The sequence below is a fragment of the Vigna umbellata genome, chromosome 4, assembly GCF_029865625.1.
Source record: "Vigna umbellata cultivar VRB3 chromosome 4, Vumbellata_1.0, whole genome shotgun sequence".
NCBI classification, from domain to species: Eukaryota; Viridiplantae; Streptophyta; class Magnoliopsida; order Fabales; family Fabaceae; genus Vigna; species Vigna umbellata.
In genome coordinates, this window is record NC_142168.1 from 67666097 (window position 1) to 67686080 (window position 19984).

A 19984-nucleotide genomic window follows, 5' to 3' on the forward strand; every position below is an offset into this window, starting at 1 on the left:
TTCCAACAGAAAATATCATCATGCACGAATAAACCTTTTTTTTCTTTCTAAATTAACTAAAACCTGTTAATTATTAGAACCTGTGTTAATTAAGGTGTTAAAATTGTGATTAACATGGATTAAGATTGCGTAACAAGGAGAAGAATCTATTGTACTTTGTCCTTAATTCTTACACAATTGCTATCTTCCCAGTTCAACTTATAACCGTCCACTTTTAGAATAACATAAATGATGATGAAGCAGTTGCAATAGTTTCTACGCATCACCAGACAAAATAATTTACATAATAAATAATAGCACAGCTCATATGTCGTGGGAAAAAACAAAAAAAAAAACACTAATTTAATTAGTTTTCTTATGCTGACATATTAAAACAAATTTAATCGTACACGAAAGAGAGATAAACCTTACCTAGTATAACCGAAAAAACACTCTATTATTCATCGAGAAACCAAACAACAACAAAGAAAGAACCGAAGAACAAGAAGAGAAGATGACGATCATGACTATATTGTTTTCATCCTTTTATTGAGAAAACCAAACAGAAAGAGCTTATGACTGTTACTTTCAACTTCTATAAAATTGTGAAAATAAAGAAAAAGAAAAAAAAACCTCATGTATATATTTCCCTCCTGTATCGTATACTATACAATATACATGATGAAATACACAAGAAAAGAACTAAACTACGTAGAAGCTCTACTACCTCTTGAGCTTATGAGTGGGGGTGATTTTGATGACAAGGCCGGGGAAAACATCATCAGGGTCATGAATATGAGGGTTGCTTTCAACGATAAAAGGGTCACCACACTTGTCACTAATGGTGTGTAGGGTCTCCCCTTCTCCCACCACATATATCTCATCACACGGCCGTTCAAAGAGGTTGCTCCGCCCTTTCACCGCCGCGGTCTCCTCCTCCTCCTCCGGCACATGGCTCTCCCTTATAGAGCCCAGTAGAATCAGACACAAAAGGGCCAAGGCGCAACACCATGATGCTGAATCTGCTAGGTTCTTTGTTGAGGAACCCATGAAGATGTGTGTGTATGTAGGTATGGTATGAGAATTGAGAAGAAGAACTGAAAGGAGATATGTTGTTGGAAGAAAACTACGTTGGAGTATATATAGAGAGAGAATGATTCTAATGTGTGGATTTTTCGTAGTGTGTGTGTGTAGAAACTATGGAGTATTTATTGTTATGTGGGACACAGAAGATGTGAAAGAAGAGGGAGAAGGAAGGGTTTTAAGTAAAGTTTGGTGTATTTTGTTGGGGGAAGTTTGGATTCAACGACAGAGGCAGAAAGAACGAAGGAGCTGTCAAAACAAAATTATTCTTGCGTATTTATATATTATTATTTTCTTCTCTCTTTTTTTATTTTTGTAATTTTAGCTTTCATGTATATTGTGTATAATTTCACCTAAATTTTGTTGGCCCTTAGCTTATAATAGGTTAACTAATGTTATTTATTGAATACTATTTAATATGAATATTTGACTGGCTTTTTTTATAAAAAAAAATTATATGAATCTTTTATACAATTTGACTCATTTTTTCAAAGAAATTTTACTCTCTCATTTAATTATCTACATTGAAAGTCAAATCTGAATTAAATTTTAATTTTGAATTGAATAAAATATATATATATATATATATATATATATATATATATTGGTGATTTTTTTACAAATTGGGTCATATTTTTCTTTTACAAACTAATGATTCTTTTGTTTCGATGACACAAGTTTGAATTACTTTTAATTCAAAATACGAAATTTGCTCTAGCTATTAGATTCATTTGTGTGAAAATCATGAAACTTAAATAATATTTAAATTAAGAAAACATGAATAAAATTTTCTGAAGAATTTCACAAAATTGAAAAACTGAAGGATGATTGAATTATTTTGCTATTGATTGTGAGACTCACTTTTAAAGTAAATGTACCCTGTTTTATAACTTTTTATATTAATAGAGATTTATAGTTTTCATATAAATGAATCCTAAGAAAAATATTTCAAGTCTTGAACTAGTAAACAAAAAAAAGTTTAAAATTATATCCAAAATTTAGAACAACTATTTTTACAGCATTGACCTAATTCATAAATAATTTATTTTTATTTTCAAACTAATTGTGACTAAAATTTACTGATGATTTGTTGACCTTTAGAAAATATATTTTGATAATAAAAATAAAAGTAAGAGAGAAAAAAAAGAGAAAAAGATATTTAGATGAATAAAATCAAACCTAAATTCTTTATTTATGAAAAGGACATTGTATCTATAATATATATTTTAAAATTTATATAAGCTTAATACAAAAAAAAATAAAAATCTCTTGCTTAAACTTAGGGAAAGGGGGTTATTGAAAACGAGAAAAACCCTTATCACGTCATGATGACGATGATTAGGTTAATTAGTTTGATTAAATTAATAATTTTCTATATATAATTTCTGTTAAATGATAACGATCTTTCTTTAGGTTGAGATATGACAACACTATAAAATATAACCTCTAATTTCCCATTGTTTAATTTATTTAGATAAATACTCTCGTAATGGTTGAATATCTCTTTTTAATATAAAAAAAAATTCTCCTCTTTGAAATTTTATACGATAACACTAACAAGTAGTCAAACATTAATATACAAAAGAAAAATAACCTAGAAAGAACGTAACAATACATTTAACGTGTAAACAAAGCCATAAACGCCATCGTTTTTGACGTTAAGCATTTGATTTGAGGTTCACTTTAACATAACCAAAACGGTCATTCGTCGTTATCATAATTAACTTTCTTAGTCTTGAAATTAGTGACGTGAAGGCATTTCGAAGAGAAATGAACTTTGATTTTCATGGGTTGGTTTAGTTTCATATTATTATTATTATTGTTATAGGTAAAACAATATATGTGTGGACCATATAAGAGATACGTAATTGTTGGTTGGTTGAATTTTTGTGTGAAGATAGAAATAAATAAGGAAAAATGAGGGAATGTCTTTGCATATAAGAAAGTGGGTGTTTGACTCGTGGCAATACTTTCGGTTTGCACCTGATGGGATACGTTAACTATACTCCCTTTGTTATCCGGTAGGTGCAGAAGCTGTTCCACCAATATCACCAAAGAAGAATTAGATTAAGGAATTACTAAGATAAATAAGTACTTTTTTTTCTTAGTTCAGTTTTCTCCTATTTTTATACTTTTCAACAAAGCACACTAAGTACTTTTTTTTCTTCTTAATTCAGTTTTCTTATTTATCTACTTTTCAACAAAGCTCGTAAAGTTAGACTTTATACTTTACTTTTAAGATCATATATAAAATATATTTTAATAAAATTTGTTGATATATTATTAGATTTTTCTGTTCTTACAGTTGAGATACTATATGATGAAGAAGTGTATGATAGATTTTATTATTGAAAAGTCTTCTTTAGAGATAAAACTAATTCATAATATATTTTAATAAAATTTGTTAATATATTATTAGATTTTTCTGTTCTTATAGTTGAGATACTATATGAAGAAGTGTATTATAGATTTTATTATTGGAAAGTCTTTTTTTTTTATTAGAGATAAAATTAATTCATAATATATATGTGAGTATAAATCTTATCTTATGATATGATTTTGTGGGGTTGTGTTATACGTAAAATTTACTTCTTAACATAATATCAGAGTTATGTGTTAAATCTTATTCTAACAAAATTTGTTATTTGTTGGATCTATTGTTTCATCTACTATCTCGGATCACCTATTTATTTCTAGTCTCACGCATGAGATATATTTATTTGCCTTAGTGTTAGAGGAGTGTTGGAAGTCTCAGATAGACTAGACAAAGTTAATTCATAATATATAAATGGATGTAAATTTCACATTACAAACTGTTTTTGTGAGGTTAAAATTAAACTTAAAATTTAATTCTTAATAATTATATTAATTAAATATACATGAAACTATAATATATAAATAAATATAAATCTTATTCTGTAGATTATACCAAGTTGAATTAAATTTCTTTTTTTCAAAATTATATTATAATTCATCATAGCCCATTTAAGTGAGGTATCATGTTTGATATTTTCAATCATTCATTAACATTGACACGAGAGAGAATATTAAAACTCTCACATGAACTAAAGATATAATTACATCTATATTACTTACTTGATTAATAATGAGATTGAGTTAATTTAAAAGTTTATTTTACTATATATAATTAAATTATGTTCCAACAAAGATCAATAAAACTGTTGTGTCATTAGTTATTAAAGTTTCATCTATTTCTCGTTCCAAATAAATAATATGAGAAAATGTATTAAAAGTTTTATATTGATTAAAGATATGATAAAATATATAATATTATGATTGTTAAATTTAAATATTTTTTTTATAAAAAAAATAGATAGTGAAAAAAATTCATAGAAATTAAGAAATTGAGTTAAATTAAAATATTTTTTTATAAAGAAATGTTAGTGAAAAATGAGTAGAAGTTATGTTTGATGGCCACTTACCAATATTGTTTATTGAGTAAAAAAGAAGTAATAAAATCTACCCAAGTAATAAAATCTACCATTAACATGTAATATTACTAGGCTAATTCATATAATGAAACCACTATAGTCAATTTATAATATATATATATATATATATATATATATATATATATATATATATATATATATATATATATATATATATATATATATATGGTCCAAAAACTCATTTTAAAAGTGGATTTTGTCGAGTTAAACTTAAAATCACTTATTAACCATCACTTATGAGATTAGTACTATTTTATTAGTCAAATTTTAATTAAAAATATAAATTTCAGTTCCATAACTCATGCAAATGTTGGGTCAAATATTCTATTACACATTATTAAGATGAAATTACAGGTTTAATATACATAAAGAACTTGGGCACACAATTTAAATGCAATTGAAGGTTAAACGTGTATTTTAGTTTGAGTGCCGAAATGGGATTATAATTATTGTACTTAGCTACAGCACTCAATACAAGAAAGCTTAAACGTGTATGCTAGTTTTTATGTATGTTTCAAATTTTAAATTTGGTTTTCATTTATAAAACTTTATTAAGTTAGTCTTATTTGTGTAAATATTACTTATTTGATTATTAGCATTGTTAATTCTCGTATACTCCTATAATTTGATCTTTATTGTATTTATAATTATATATGCACATATAAATATTAGATTAAAGTTTATTATAGGTAAGAATCAAATTATAGGAATATACTATATGAATCAAATTTAAAATTAAGAATTTGTATTTAAGGTCAATGTAATAAGTTTTTATACCATAATTAAATTGAGTTTGCGACATAGTAAATTATATATGAGAACATTCATATATTCATGAAAGGGGAAAAGAGTTTCTGGGTATTGATTTATTTATATAGTCAAGAAGAAAGACATTCTCTAAAGTTATTTATTTATTTATTTCAAAACATTTATTCTATCAAACACAAATTCTAAGGCCATTTTGAACGGGTCAAATATAGAAAATACTAATATTAATAATAATAATATATTTCAGCAGAAAAATCCCATTAATCCAAAAAAAGGGTGAATTAAATTCTATAAAAACAGAAATTAGAAACACAGAATCTTGATCGAAACAAAAGAATATGCCAACAAAACAAAGACATGTAGGAAATAGAGATGAACTTTTGAAAAGCAAACTAGAAGCCATCAAATCACAAAACCTAGAACATAACTTTATAGTGTCTTCAATTATTAATTAATGCAATACATCGAACTCCTAATTTTATTGTACTTTGATTTTTCATTGAACAATATACAAAATCTGTGTAGCAAAATTAAAGATAGTACTACTACAAATACCCAAGTTGAATTGGCACCATTGACAAAAGGATTTCATTAATTGAGGTTGTTTTACTTTTTAGGTAGGTAGTTATTGACAGAAGGTGGAAGAGATATTGTAACTATGGAGAGAAATGTTGAAGCAAATTCAAAGCACAATAAATAAAGTGAAAGCAAGTAAACCCCAAACTTGGGTGGAGGAAGAGTGAGATGATGGAGAAAGTCATTGATTGATTGAGTTTTGGAAATGTGATGATGAAATGGAATTGGGTTTGGGGAAGTGAGTGGAAGTGTGGGGCGAGTTTGACAAAGTCACAAGAAGAACAGGTAATGAATAGAAATTTGGCACACTATTTAAATGCAATTTAAGGCTAGGCACATAGAGATGGCCGGCGAAAAAGGGTCGTTTTCTATTCACATTCAATGAAAAAACTTCACTGTTTGAAAGGTTTTTGGGGTCTACCTTCAATGTTTTTTGCTACTTTAGCAGTGCTTGTTTTGAACTATATTCCTTGGATTAATAAAAGGTTGCTGAATGTGGAATGCAGATAAATGGTCTAGGTGTGTTGGACCATTAACATAGGAATTAAGGTCGTCACGTTAAGATTGGAGTGTTATCATGGTAATCCATTTTAGAGGAAACAAATTCAGCACTCAACAACAGATTTTTCTTAAAATCTATTTTTGTTGCACGTAGTTTCTTAAGCTTTCCAAAATTAAATAGTTTTGTTCCACTGTTGTTATGTTATCCAGTTGCTTTCCTGTTACAAAATGCTAAGTGTTCATAAATGATAACGATGTCAATTATTTGTTCATATAAAATGTTATAACTCGGGGTTTAATAACAAATTTTAATATATGTTATTATGATAAATTAGTAAATATTTTTCATTAATAACTATATATTAATTTTGTAAAGCCAACTCTCATTCTTTTCTATCTTGGATAAAGAAATAAAATCTACCCTCTGTAAAATTTCTTTCTACTTTATTTTTAATTTTATTCTTCTAAACCTCATCTATTTGAGAATTTTATCATCCCATGCAAGTGAAAACCTACGGATCATTTTCAATCAATAAGCTTATGATAAATTCTAGAGATGCTTTATTATCTTCATTTTAAAATAAAAAATTGACGTCGTTGTTCGGTGAGGGTATGAGTCTTAACTTAGCTAAGCTTATATTCAAATTTTGTTGTGTTTGGATGTTGTATTATAGGTCACTAAGTTCTATTTCGGTTGAAAATTACTTTAGAACAAAAAATTACAAAAGAAGTTTTTTTATGTTTTTTTATAGAATGTTAGAATAGATTATTTGGATATATTTTTTTATAGAATGTTAGAATAGATTATTTGTATTTGAATGTGACTTGGTCACAATATTTTTATTTTTGTGCAAAGATTATTTTTATTCGAAAAAAATTTGAACGATTGAAATTAAGTAAGAATATTATTTGAGCTTTCGGTTAATAGAGGATTGTTTTAGAATGCTTTGAATTTTATACTCTTGTTAAGATGTTAGTATAGTGGCTATATTATGCATAGGTAAAGTGAGAGTTTATTAAATATGGCTTAGATGAGTAGAGTTTTTCATATATATTTGTTTACGAGTTTGACGTGAATGGAAATATATGTTAAGTTTAATTATCAATGTTCAATTGAAGGATGATATTTGAGTAGATTATGGTTGTATTAATCATTTTGAGTTTGTTTGAAAGTTGTATTTATTAAAGTGTTTTGAATAAAAGTTTTGAAAGTGTATTTGGTAATGCTACATGAAGTTGGTTTTTTGGTATTCTTTTATTAAGAGAAAATGCAATACAAATTCAATTCCTTTCAGTCCAATTTTTACTACAACTTAACCTTCGATAAATTTTACAACAATAAAACTTATATTTCTTTATTAATAAGTTATCAATATAAGTATATATTACAATGTTACACAAATTAAGTCAAAAATGTAGTTAGTAAAAGTATCCATCAAATAATATCCACATGACTATAATTATGTCCATAATTAGGTTAAGAATATATCTCCCAATCAATAATAAAAAAATAATATAAATAATCATAAGGATAATATCTCAATATTTTCCAAAGCTCAAGATGAAGATTTTAAATTCCTAACTTGCATATAAGAGACTCAAATTGTGTTTTTTCCAAGATCTTTGTAAAATTGTTTGCTAGTTGTATCACATGAGAGACAAATGATACTAGTTGTATCACATGAGAGACAAATAATACTAGTTGTTGCTCATTATGAACAAAATGACAATCAACTTCAATACCTTTTGTTCTTTCACAAAAATTTAGATTTTGAGTGATATGAAATATATATTGACTATAACAATACAATCACATCCCTTTATAATCAATAACCCCTAAATCACTAAGTAATTGTTTTGGGAATTTTAACTCACATGTGGTTACCTTCATAAAGCAATATTTAGTCTCTACATAAGAGCGAGAGACTATTGATTGTTTTTTAGTTTTTCAACATACTAGAGAAGAACTAAGAAACATGATGGAGGAAAGGGCCAAAAAATATAACAATTTATCAAACAGTAATAACGCAGTGGAAATTCAATCCCCTTTCTTGCGAGAATCTGTTAGGAGCACCAAACAAATAGAACAAAAATAGAATCCAAAGCACAAAGACACACCAACCATTTTTAGCGTGGAAAACCCCTCAATGCAAGGGTAAAAACCACGAGTCATTCAGACCAAAGAAAAATCCACTATGATCAATAATAGGGTACAAAAGAGTCTCCAATAATAACATCAAATGATGTGTTCAATAAGCCAATTTAAATAAGCACAAATGCTTACAAATGAGAACAAAGAAGATGAAAAATCTCCAAAACAGAGCTGCTGGTGCGAGACCGATTTCTCCCAATCTAGACCTCCGATTGACGATCTTAATGGTCAGAATGAAGAACCATATGTCTGGAACCTGCTGTCCAAAAATCAGCTCGATCCAACGGTGAACGACTTCACAACGACAAAAACACCAGTGCAGGTTTAGGGTTATGCAGGAATGACTTTCTCTCTTTCTTTTTCTTACTTGGCTTTTGCCTCTCTTCAAATGACTCTAATATGCCCTACTAATCTGACCCATCTCTATTTGACCTAGTGAGACATAAAGGTCCACATTATTTGGGTCTATTCTCCACATAGGAAGGGAGCCCAATTACCCAACAAAACATCACTCAGCAAGTCAAAAAACTTCTTATAAGTGGACAGCTGCCCAATCTGAATCACATTATTCTTATAGTTCTAGTTTACTATCAAATCGAAATAGAATATTTTGTCCTAAATGTTTCTTCAAATTTCTAATAACCCTTAAGGTTGCCTCCCAATATTCTTTATGAGGCTTATGCATAAACTAAGAAAAAAATTATACAATATAAGCAAAACCGGTTCTAGTTACAAACAAACAGATTAATTACTTAGTCAATCTTCAATAGGTTTTGGATCTTCAAGACTTGTACCAAAGCCACAAGCTAGCTTATGGTATTGTTCCATTGGAAAATTTGCAAGATTGACTCTTAATAAACTTGTATCTTGAATGATTTTCAATATGTATTTCCACTACAAAGATAATTTTCATAGCCGAAATATAATTATCTATAATAATTAAGTCATCCAATTGGCTACAATGGAGATTTATTTCTATCATGTGCAATATAAATAGTGAGTAATCTAAATGGGATTGAACAAAGGCATAACATTTTAATGTCGTAGCCAACTTATGAAACTAACAATAAAGAGCTATTTTTCAGCCATACAACAACTTTTTCAACCTATGAAACCAAATTTGGATCAATGTTTCCAAAACCTAAAGTAAATCTCATGTACATTTCTTTAACTGAATCATCATGAAGAAACATGTTATGTGCATCCATTTGATGAACTTTCCATTTTTAATTGTTGCCACTATCAAGAAGATGCGTATAGTCACTATTTATGCCACTAGAACTATTGGAATTGGTCAAACAATGTTGGAAATCAAAGTGTGAGTCTAAGTCCTACATTTGGTATAAATGAGAAAATAGAGCACCATATAAAGGTGAAGATCCATTGTTTTAAGGTTTTTGGTTGAGAGTGTCAATCTCTTATGTGATTGGGCTCAAATCTCATTGGTGTGTGTCTTCCCAATGAACCTCCTCTTCTATATACCTAACAAGTGGTATTAGAGCTGATGGTTAGTCTTGGTGACTAGCTCAACAAGTACAATGGTCTATATATCAAAAGTCTTCTTGGCAAGAGTTACAGGTAACTGTGTCTTATTAAGATGAACAACAGTACGAAGGGGTACTCGTGGTTGGGAATACTTTCGCTGGAAGGGGAATGTACCAATGTGGAAGGAACTCACCTTTAAGGAATTATTCACCATATAAATTTGAAGACCCATTATCTCAACCTTAAGATTTTGGGTTGAGATTTATGTTAATCCCTTATATGGTTAGACTTAGATCTCATTGGTGTTGTATCTTTCAAGTGAACTTCCTGCTCTATACACCCTATTAAAAATTGCACAGCAGAATGTTGGTGGGCGGATAAAAAGCAAGAGGGGGGAAATTGGTTTTACGATAAAAATAGTTTCTTTTTAAAAGAACTTTCCTTTTTAAAAATGAACTTCATAGAAGAGAAAAATCACTTTATGATTTATACTGCTTCAAATCAAAAGATCTTACGTCAAGTTGTTAATCACTAAAGAGGAATTAACTAAACACTAAAAATAACCAAGAACTTACAATCATAGAAAATAAAGTTAAGGATAGAAAACACCTCCTTCGACACACAAAGGATGAACAACATCTCCTTTGACACACAAAGGATGAACAACTTTCCCAACAACAACAACAACAACACTCAATCACAAGACATACTTAGTGAAAGTTCTTGCATTTGTACACTGAATCACGTTAAATTTTTGTTTCCTTTATTTTCTTTTTCCTCTTTTATTATCTTATTCCTAACAGTGGCATATACAGACAAATTGTTAACCCTAATATAATGAAAATGACTTAATTGGATCGTTTTTATAAATATAAGGATTTAATTGAACCAAATGAAAATTAAGGACCTCATTGAAGGACAAAAGATATTTTAGGCTTTGAAAATTAAATTCTTTGGAGAGATCATCATAGTTAAGACCATATCCTAGAAAAATTTGGGTGCAAACCTTATCTTACAGCCGATTTTGTGGAGTTGTGTTAAATTTAAAGTTCACTTCTTAATATGGTATCAAAGTCATGCTTAAGAGCATATCCTTGCAAAATTTGTTATATTTTTATTTGAGAGAGTGTGTTGGAAGTCCCACATATGATAAGGTTAGTTTATAGTATATAAATGAATTCAAATCTTACCTTACAAACTAATTTTGTAGGGTTAAATTAGGTTTAAAGTTCACCTCTTAACCCCATTTTATTATATATAAAAAAATTCTAAATATAAATGTGATATGTGAATGTGATCTTTGTCTAGTAATTGGTTACATGTAAAAAAAATGTTAACAAAGAAAAGTTGTATTTTTAAAATATTTATTTTTTTCTCAAAATTAGGAAAACATTGTATAAAAGAAATAATTTTTTTTGAAGATTGTTTCGAACAATGATTAATCATTGTTTCTATATATTTTTATTCACAATAAAAAGAGCATGATTTATTTAAGAAAAATAATTTGTATAACAAACAACAACTATACACTATCGTTAGTGGAAAAAGAATTCGAAAAAGAATTTGGGTTGACACTTACATTATTTTATAAGAGAAAACACCTTCCATATATAACACATAACAAAATAATGTGTTGTTCTTATCAATTTATTAAATAAATAAAGTGTGATAAAAAAATATTTAAACTTTATAAATATCAAACTCTAAACTTTATAAATTCAATATTTAAAAATATATATAAAATAAAAGAAAAAACTTTAGCCAAAATTGTTGTATTTATTATATATTTTCTTACTTTAAATATGTTATGTTTATAAGTAAAAAAGACAAATAATAATAAATCTGACTATAACAAAATAAATAAAGTAAATTTTGTTTATTTACTAATAAAAATAATATTAATATATTTACCCAGAAATAATGTTTATCATAAAAATAAGAGTTAGTATAAATTACACTAATATTTGTATTAAGATGAAAAAGAAAGAGGTAACTTGATTTCGGTATGATTCTTTGATATGACAGCTTGAAAAATTTAAGCCCGTTAGCATGAAATTGCTATCTAGGGAAAGTGACTGGGACGATATGCACAACCCAAGCTTATGGATAAGAACAGCTCAATATTAAACACAAAATCCACCTTTCATTTTTTTTCATGATAAATAACAAACTTCTTTCTGTCTTTTGTTAATATAATATTTTCTATTAGTTAAAGTATATTGAAATTATAAGTCATAAGTGAAATTAAATAAATAATACATGAAATTCGCTATTTTTTAAATTTTAATAATTTTTAATCAGTAATAAGACCTATGTATAAAATAAATGGTAGAAAGTATGTTATATAAGGTACATGAAGTATCTACATTTCTCTTATAATGTATATAACTTGGAGAATAAAGTTATGATTTATTACTATTCCCACTCTCTCATATAAGTATTTTCAATATTTGTTACTTCTTTTCAATTTTACAATCAATCCTCATAACTACCAAAAATGTTTTTGCTCTATCATCTTAAAGTACACTTATATCTAAATAATGGTATTTGACATTCTTAATATTCTATTTCTTTTAACTTTGTTCTTTAATTTATATCTCTAAATAAAATTTCATTATATCTTTAAGAGAAATTGTCAATAACAAAAAATAAAATTAGATCACCATTTAAATAAACTCTTATACAAATTAGAATTAAAATACACTTAAAGATTTGAAGATTGTAATTATTCACTAGTTTAGACATTATTATTATTATTATACCTTTTCTATACACATAAAAAAAATATCTTTATCTTTATTTGCAAATTAAATTTTAGTAATTTTTTAAAATAAATTTACAGTAATGGAAACTATATCATAATTATTTATTGTAAACTTAAATTTAGATCTATTTATTAAAAATTATTTACTTATCATAATATAAAGTACAATGTAATTATTAAAATAAACATACTTACTATAAATAATGGTTAAACAAAAATGAATGTTTATTTTAACAAAACATATGGTTACACATTTAAATATAATTTGCACAGTAAACGTGTTATTATAAAATTTAATATATTATATTTCATAAACTAAAATATTTATTAATTGTAAATTTTAAGTATATAAAACAAAAAGAGAATCTAACAAATGTACTAGTCAACATAGGAAAGAAAAAATAAATCTTTGTTCACTGCAGGGATCACTTTGTCATAACTGAAAGTAGAAATCTTTCTATCATAGAAAGCTGCTAAAGATTAGAAAGAGAAGGGAAATGGGTAAGGGAGGAATGTCAATTGATGATAATGGAGAAGACAAAGAGCAGAATATGGCTGCTTGGCTTCTGGGTATAAACAATCTCAAGATTCAACCTTTCGAGCTTCCTATTCTAGGTATTCAGTTTCCCACAATTAACTCAATCATTTCAATCTGGTTTTTTCTGTCTTCAAATCCTTTTATAGATGATGTTTCAATGCCATTTTCAATTATTTTCAAATCATTTGTGTTTTGGAAGGACCCCATGATGTCAGAGTTAGAATGAAAGCTGTTGGGATCTGTGGGAGTGATGTTCACTACCTCAAGGTACATATAGTCCTGTTGCATCTACTTTCAATAGTGAGATTAGAAGGGATGAAGTTGTGTTGGAGGAGTTTGATTATCTATGTCTAAGCAATCTATGATTGATTAGATTAATTTTATTTATTTATTTTTGGCATTTTTTGGATATAAGTTTTTGCTTAGGTTGAAATTTTTCTTTGCAGGGGTTATTTCCTGCATTTATCTATGTTCTCTCCAGTGAAAATTTTCAAATTTGTTGTTTCGTTTACATTTCAGACACTGAGGTGTGCACACTTCATAGTTAAGGAACCAATGGTAATTGGTCATGAGTGTGCTGGGATCATAGAAGAAGTTGGTAGTGAGGTAAACAATTTGGTGCCTGGTGACCGTGTGGCGCTTGAACCTGGGATCAGTTGCTGGCGATGCGGCCACTGCAAACAGGGTCGATATAATTTGTGTGATGAAATGAAGTTTTTTGCTACTCCACCAGTTCATGGTTCCCTGGCTAATCAGGTTTGAAACAATTCACAGATGCTCAAAAGTATTATTCTTTCAGTCATGTACAACTTGAAATATACATGGCTTTTGAAATAATAAGAATTTGGAAGAAACAATGACATGTTCAAGTCAAATTTCATGCCATTAAGTATAGAATCAGTTAACAAAACTGCTTTAAAATCCTATCAAGACACTAACTTCCTAATATTGTAGACGAAAAATTTTAAAACCATGCGATGAATAGGTAATGTGATCTGTTCTAATCTGTTTCTATAAATGTCTGCACAAATCATCATTATAGTTTCACAAATGCTTTTTCATTTTACAAATGTGTAAATTCAGACCATCTAAAAGGACACATAGAATGACACCTGTATATTATATCCAAGAGACTGTTCTTTGTATGCCTCATCATGAGAGATTCGCGTAGAATATCCTCAAATGTTGTGATTTTATTCCAGATTAAGCATAAATAAATTCATGGAATTTCTGAAGAAACAAGTAAAATGTTGAAATGAAGCTGGTGACCAACTGTTTTCATGTCAATGACTCTCAATTACAAGTTGGAAGTTTCTTTGTCAATTTCTCCCCCACCTTTGATTTATCAAATATCTATAATAAGGAACTGAAAATGAAAATTTATTTTATTTTGAGTTTTAACACCAAATTGTGGCAAACTTTGTGCACTTGGATACTTGATTCCACAACTGTGCTATGAAGGGTATGCCTTTTGAAATCAAGCTGAGGCCTTTATAAACCAAGGAATTGTTTGTCTAGATGGACATCTGGTTATTCTGGGATGGAATCTACTGTCTGTTAGAAAATATCAATTGATTAATAGGTTTCGAAAATTATAATTAGTGAATATAGTTATATTCAATCGAGAATTAAAATCACGGATACCATCTTAGTATCTTAATTACCATGCTGTATGTATTAGTATCATCAGGTTTCCATATGATAATCTTCATCACTTGTTCACAGAAACATTATAACAACGTAAATGATTGCTTTACAGAATATTTATTGAACACAAAGCTTTGAACCATACATATTGCTTAAAATGTTACGAATAAAACTTGCAAGAATGTACTCAAGTTGCAAGGATAATATGCTGTCAAGTTTGATATTTAATGTTGAATATGATTTTCTTCAATGTGAATTATGATTTTTGCATTGGAAAGTGTTCTATTTAAAACTGCCCTTACTCTGATTCCAGGCATGTAATTGGAATTGAACTCTTCTGCTGAATATTCCTAAGTATGAAATAATGGTTATCAAGTAGTCTATCATGTACATATGATGTGACCATGACTAGTAAATTACAAATAATAATTATAGCCATTTGTGAACTCCAATGGAAACCCTTGTATGACTTTCCTTTTTCTCTTTTGTAGATAGTGCATCCTGCAGACCTATGTTTTAAGCTTCCAGACAACGTGAGCCTAGAGGAGGGGGCCATGTGTGAACCCTTAAGTGTTGGTATTCATGCTTGTAGGAGAGCTAATATTGGACCAGAAACCAATGTGTTGATCATGGGAGCTGGACCCATAGGACTTGTTACACTGCTTGCAGCTCGTGCTTTCGGAGCACCCAAGACTGTCATTGTTGATGTTGATGACTATCGTTTATCTGTTGCAAAATCTCTTGGTGCAGATGACATTGTTAAAGTCTCAACAAACATTCAGGTATTTAGAATCGTTATGTCTCCATTCATCATTTCCTATATATTCTGTTGACACTTAATATGCTCTTCTCCCTGAAAGAACTGTTGTTGGATCACCACTTGTTACTCTCTATCTTCAGTTGTCAGGTTTTAGTGCATGGTTTCCGCAATATGGTTCTGAAAGAAATCCATTTAAATGTGTTTGTGTGACACATTTATATATTCACTGTGCATTTCTGTGTGCATCCATGAATAGCAAAGAAACCATATTTTAAATGCACTGCTTTGCAGGATGTGGCTGAAGAAGTTGAGCTGATACAAAAGGTTATGGGAGCTTCTATAAATGTTACCTTTGATTGTGCTGGTTTTGACAAAACCATGTCTACAGCATTGGGTGCTACTCAGCCTGGTGGCAAAGTTTGCCTAGTGGGAATGGGACATTCTGAAATGACTGTCCCACTCACCCCTGCAGCAGCAAGGTATCTGTTGATTTTATTAAAAAGGTTAAATGTGATTTTAACTCAATTTGAAACTTTGATACATTTTAACTTCCAAACTTTAAAAGGGAAAGAATATAATTATTTTAACCTTAATTTTTTTAGGTGTTAAACGGTATTTTATATTAACATTTGAGCTAAAATGTGTTAAACGATGTAAACAATTCAAATCTCACTTGATACGTCAAAAGAAAGTTAATGCAATTGAGTTAAAATGATTATTCATTTATTGTTAAGCTGGAAGGCCAAATTGTATCCAAGTTTGGAATCCGGACAAATTCCAATTTTACATTAAGATTTAAAGACTTGAAAGATATTTATCCTTTATTAAAATATTAAATAACAAAAGCTTATGTTATGTTTTAGAGTATTTGATACATGCATAGACTACGTATATCAGATACAACAATTTGATTATTTAAAAAAGTTATGATGTGTAACATTTGGTAGTGATGGTTTATGATACATAATTCAGGGAAGTTGATGTGATTGGAGTTTTTCGCTATATGAACACATGGCCTCTTTGTCTTGAGTTTCTAAGGAGTGGGAAAATCGATGTAAAACCCCTTATAACTCACAGGTTTGGGTTCTCTCAAAAGGAAGTGGAAGAAGCTTTTGAAACAAGTGCTCGTGGTGGTACTGCCATCAAGGTCATGTTCAATCTTTAGAAATTGTCTTATTTTGAACAAATCATATACTTTCATGTTCATGTTCATGCTCATGCTCATGCTAAATACCAATGTAATGATCACTTGGGTTATGAATAAAGTGGCTCCAAGAAGAACTTGTGAAAATGTGAATGGTAACTGCAGCATCTACAGATTCAGTTATGAGGTGAAACCTTTGCTTTGTGAATGAGTAAACCTTCAAATTCTTTCATCAGTCATTGAGAGATTAAATCTTCATTCTTGGTTCTTAAGAATCATGAATGCTGCACACAAATAATTTGAATACTACTCAAAATCTCAATTTCGATTCAACTCAAATTTTAGTTCCGTTATGTTACTGACCCAATGAGGATACAATTAAACCGATTAAAAAGCACAACTAATAAATTATTAAATTTTGAGCATAAAGTCAACAGAAATATTTTAAATTTCACCAATTTCACTAGTAGCTAATCAGTTTTTTTTTTCAAAAAAAATTCAGAAAATCAATCAAGCGGCAGGAGTTAAAGCAATTCAATAATACTTACTTACACTAACTCACCATAGGTTTGAGTTGAATTAGATTAAAAAAAATCAATTTTTTTAAAGTGTCATGGTATGTTGACTTTTAATCTATTAACAATAATAATTTTTTTAATACTTTTTCATTAGTTTTTTAATTATAATTATTTATTATTTTTAATTATATAGATCGATAATTTCATTCTTTTAAAAATTAAAATATTATTTAATAATATTTAAATAATTTTGATGTTTATTTTACTTGTTTACTAAATTATGTGAGTTGATATTATAAACTTCAACTAGTATATTTATAATAATGTTTGATAAAATATATAAACATTTTAATTGTATTGCTATAAAAAAATGAGTTGAATTAATTTATTTTGATTGTATTCTAATAAATATATAAAATAAATTAGACAAATAAAATATCAATAAATGAGTCAATTTATTTAACTCATCATAGATTGAGCTCAATTACAAAATTTTTTGTTTATTAAAAAAATGAGTTAAGTTAATTTAACTCATTTTTAATTCAAGTCGTAATGGGTCAGGTTAATCCACTCTAGCACTCTACTTGCCACTTTAAATATTTAATCAATCTATGGTACCAATAATAATGAAAATTTTGAGTACTCAGTAGATGAAAAAAAAATTAATAAAGACTTGATTTGAAAATACTAAATTTATAAAGGATTTAAAAATTAATTAAACTACTTTTTATCTTAATTTATCTTTGTAAAATGTGCTAGAAACTCTTTAGAAATAAATTTGTTATGCTAATAAATCTAAATGTACTTTTTATATGGAAAATGAATAGAAGCACACGAATAAAAGGTTAAATTTATAAGAAAATGGAAACTCCAACTAACAAGAAGTTTTCATTGATTAACTAATATTTTTAAACAATTTTATCATAATCTCAGTACTTTAGTGTTTGTCTTTAAATAAATGATTAAGAATAATAAAAATAATATTTAACAATTTTATAAGAAAACTACAGACTAAATCAAATCACAAAATATTGATTTGGTTTAGTTTTATTTAAACTTTATATTAAAATAAAAATAAATCAAATCAAATCAAACTGTATTTAATAGATCAAATCAAATTATAAATACCCGTAAACGTATCGAGAGCAATAAAAATATAAACAACACAAATTAAATTAAAAACAAGGATAATGAAAACAGAATAATAACAACGTAATTTTAGCGAGAACAATTAAAGATGAATTTTTTTTTTAAACCTAAATATGAAAATTATGAAAATACCTTAAACAAAAGGTGTATTAATTAAAATTAATTATAGCATGTTAACTTGGGTCGACATCAATACTTTTTTCATTTTTGGAATATATAGGATTCCTAGGAGGCTTCATGTGGCTTAGAATTACAAAAAACAGGACTTCATTGCAATTATTGAAGTATTAGACCCCGAATCAGAAAGGCCAAAAGAATTGAATGCGAGAAGTGAAATGCAATAATACACGAAATGAAATCAAACATTTTGGAGTGGTCCATATGAAGCTGTCATCATCAAAAGTTAGAGTTGGGTCATTAACATTCCATTTATTTATTTATTATTTATTTATTTATTTTATTAACTATCATTCTCAATGCATGTAACGACCAAACCCTGTGGGCCATCAATACTGAATTATAATATTATGATTTAAAGGGCTGTATTGTAGCTATGCATGGTGATGTCGTATACTATAGCTCTACAGGAATAAATGGACTTTAGAAGTTTACGATTATGGTCAAAGGTAGTAGTTGTTGACCCAGAGACTAGTAATAACCCAAAAAACAATACATAACAAAAGTTTAATTGAGGAGTAAAAAATTATGACAATGACGGAAAAGAAAGTGGAAAATGATTTTTGAGTGATAAAAAAAATAATGTTTTAATAGAAGTAATTGAAACATTACAATTTTATTCGTGAAAATTAATTTAATATAAATTATAAATACTTATTTCTACATTTTACTTGTATGTGGTTAAAACATTATTTTCATTGAGCAATGAACTTAATTAAAACAAAATTACGAATTATATTTCTATTAGTATGTAATAATTATTATACATTATACATGATCGAATATGTGATTCAAATAAACTGGATTATAGCAAGGACTAAGCTGTAATTTTTTGTTTTTCATATAGCTTTTTTCTTATTTCTTCACATTGTTTAGGGTTAGCTGAAACACTCATGTCTTATAAATTCGTCTTCTCTTTTTTCTGAAAATCACTAAATACAAACTAAAGGAGCACTTGCTTTTATTTCCACAACAGTATTCTCCCAAAAACAAACATAGCATTAGTCTTTTAAATTTTAATTTTTTATTTTGAATTCTTTATTTGAGAATATTGTTATTTCTTTTCACATTATTAATAATGTCACACCAGTTGACATCATTAGCAACATTCATGTTAAGAATCGCATGTTTCACTAAAATTATAATAGGAAAAGTTACTTTTTAATTTTTTTTTAAAATAATTTTGTAGTTTCTAAAATTTAAATAAAATAGTGGTAATTCTCCAAATTTGAAATTAATATTTAAAGTCTAATAAATTTTATTTGACCTT

The 19984-nt window shown here is 27.8% G+C and overlaps 2 protein-coding genes across 2 annotated transcripts; one reads left to right on the plus strand and one right to left on the minus strand.

Annotated features, from left to right (window-relative positions):
• Positions 1 to 417: 417 nt before the first annotated feature.
• Positions 418 to 1198, minus strand: LOC148201040 (uncharacterized). The gene has a single exon (XM_088114076.1). The coding sequence runs from the start codon at positions 1027 to 1029 to the stop codon at positions 703 to 705; it is 327 nt and encodes a 108-aa protein (XP_087970202.1). The 5' UTR covers positions 1030 to 1198; the 3' UTR covers positions 418 to 702.
• Positions 1199 to 13179: 11981 nt separating this feature from the next.
• On the plus strand, positions 13180 to 17017 carry LOC124844122 (sorbitol dehydrogenase-like). Its single transcript, XM_088114052.1, has 6 exons — positions 13180 to 13396; positions 13519 to 13586; positions 13839 to 14075; positions 15458 to 15748; positions 16018 to 16205; positions 16699 to 17017. Exons 1-6 carry the CDS (start codon positions 13279 to 13281, stop codon positions 16889 to 16891), a joined length of 1095 nt encoding a protein of 364 aa, XP_087970178.1. The 5' UTR covers positions 13180 to 13278; the 3' UTR covers positions 16892 to 17017.
• The last annotated feature ends 2967 nt before the right edge of the window (positions 17018 to 19984 follow it).

Excerpts from the sequence above, each read along its gene's own strand:
- LOC148201040 (XM_088114076.1), bottom strand. The coding sequence starts at position 1,029 with ATGGGTTCCTCAACAAAGAACCTAGCAGATTCAGCATCATGGTGTTGC.
- LOC124844122 (XM_088114052.1), top strand. The coding sequence starts at position 13,279 with ATGGGTAAGGGAGGAATGTCAATTGATGATAATGGAGAAGACAAAGAG. Across the intron at positions 13,397-13,518 it reads TTTCGAGCTTCCTATTCTAG|GACCCCATGATGTCAGAGTT; the intron begins GTATTCAGTTTC and ends GTGTTTTGGAAG. Across the intron at positions 13,587-13,838 it reads GTGATGTTCACTACCTCAAG|ACACTGAGGTGTGCACACTT; the intron begins GTACATATAGTC and ends TTTACATTTCAG.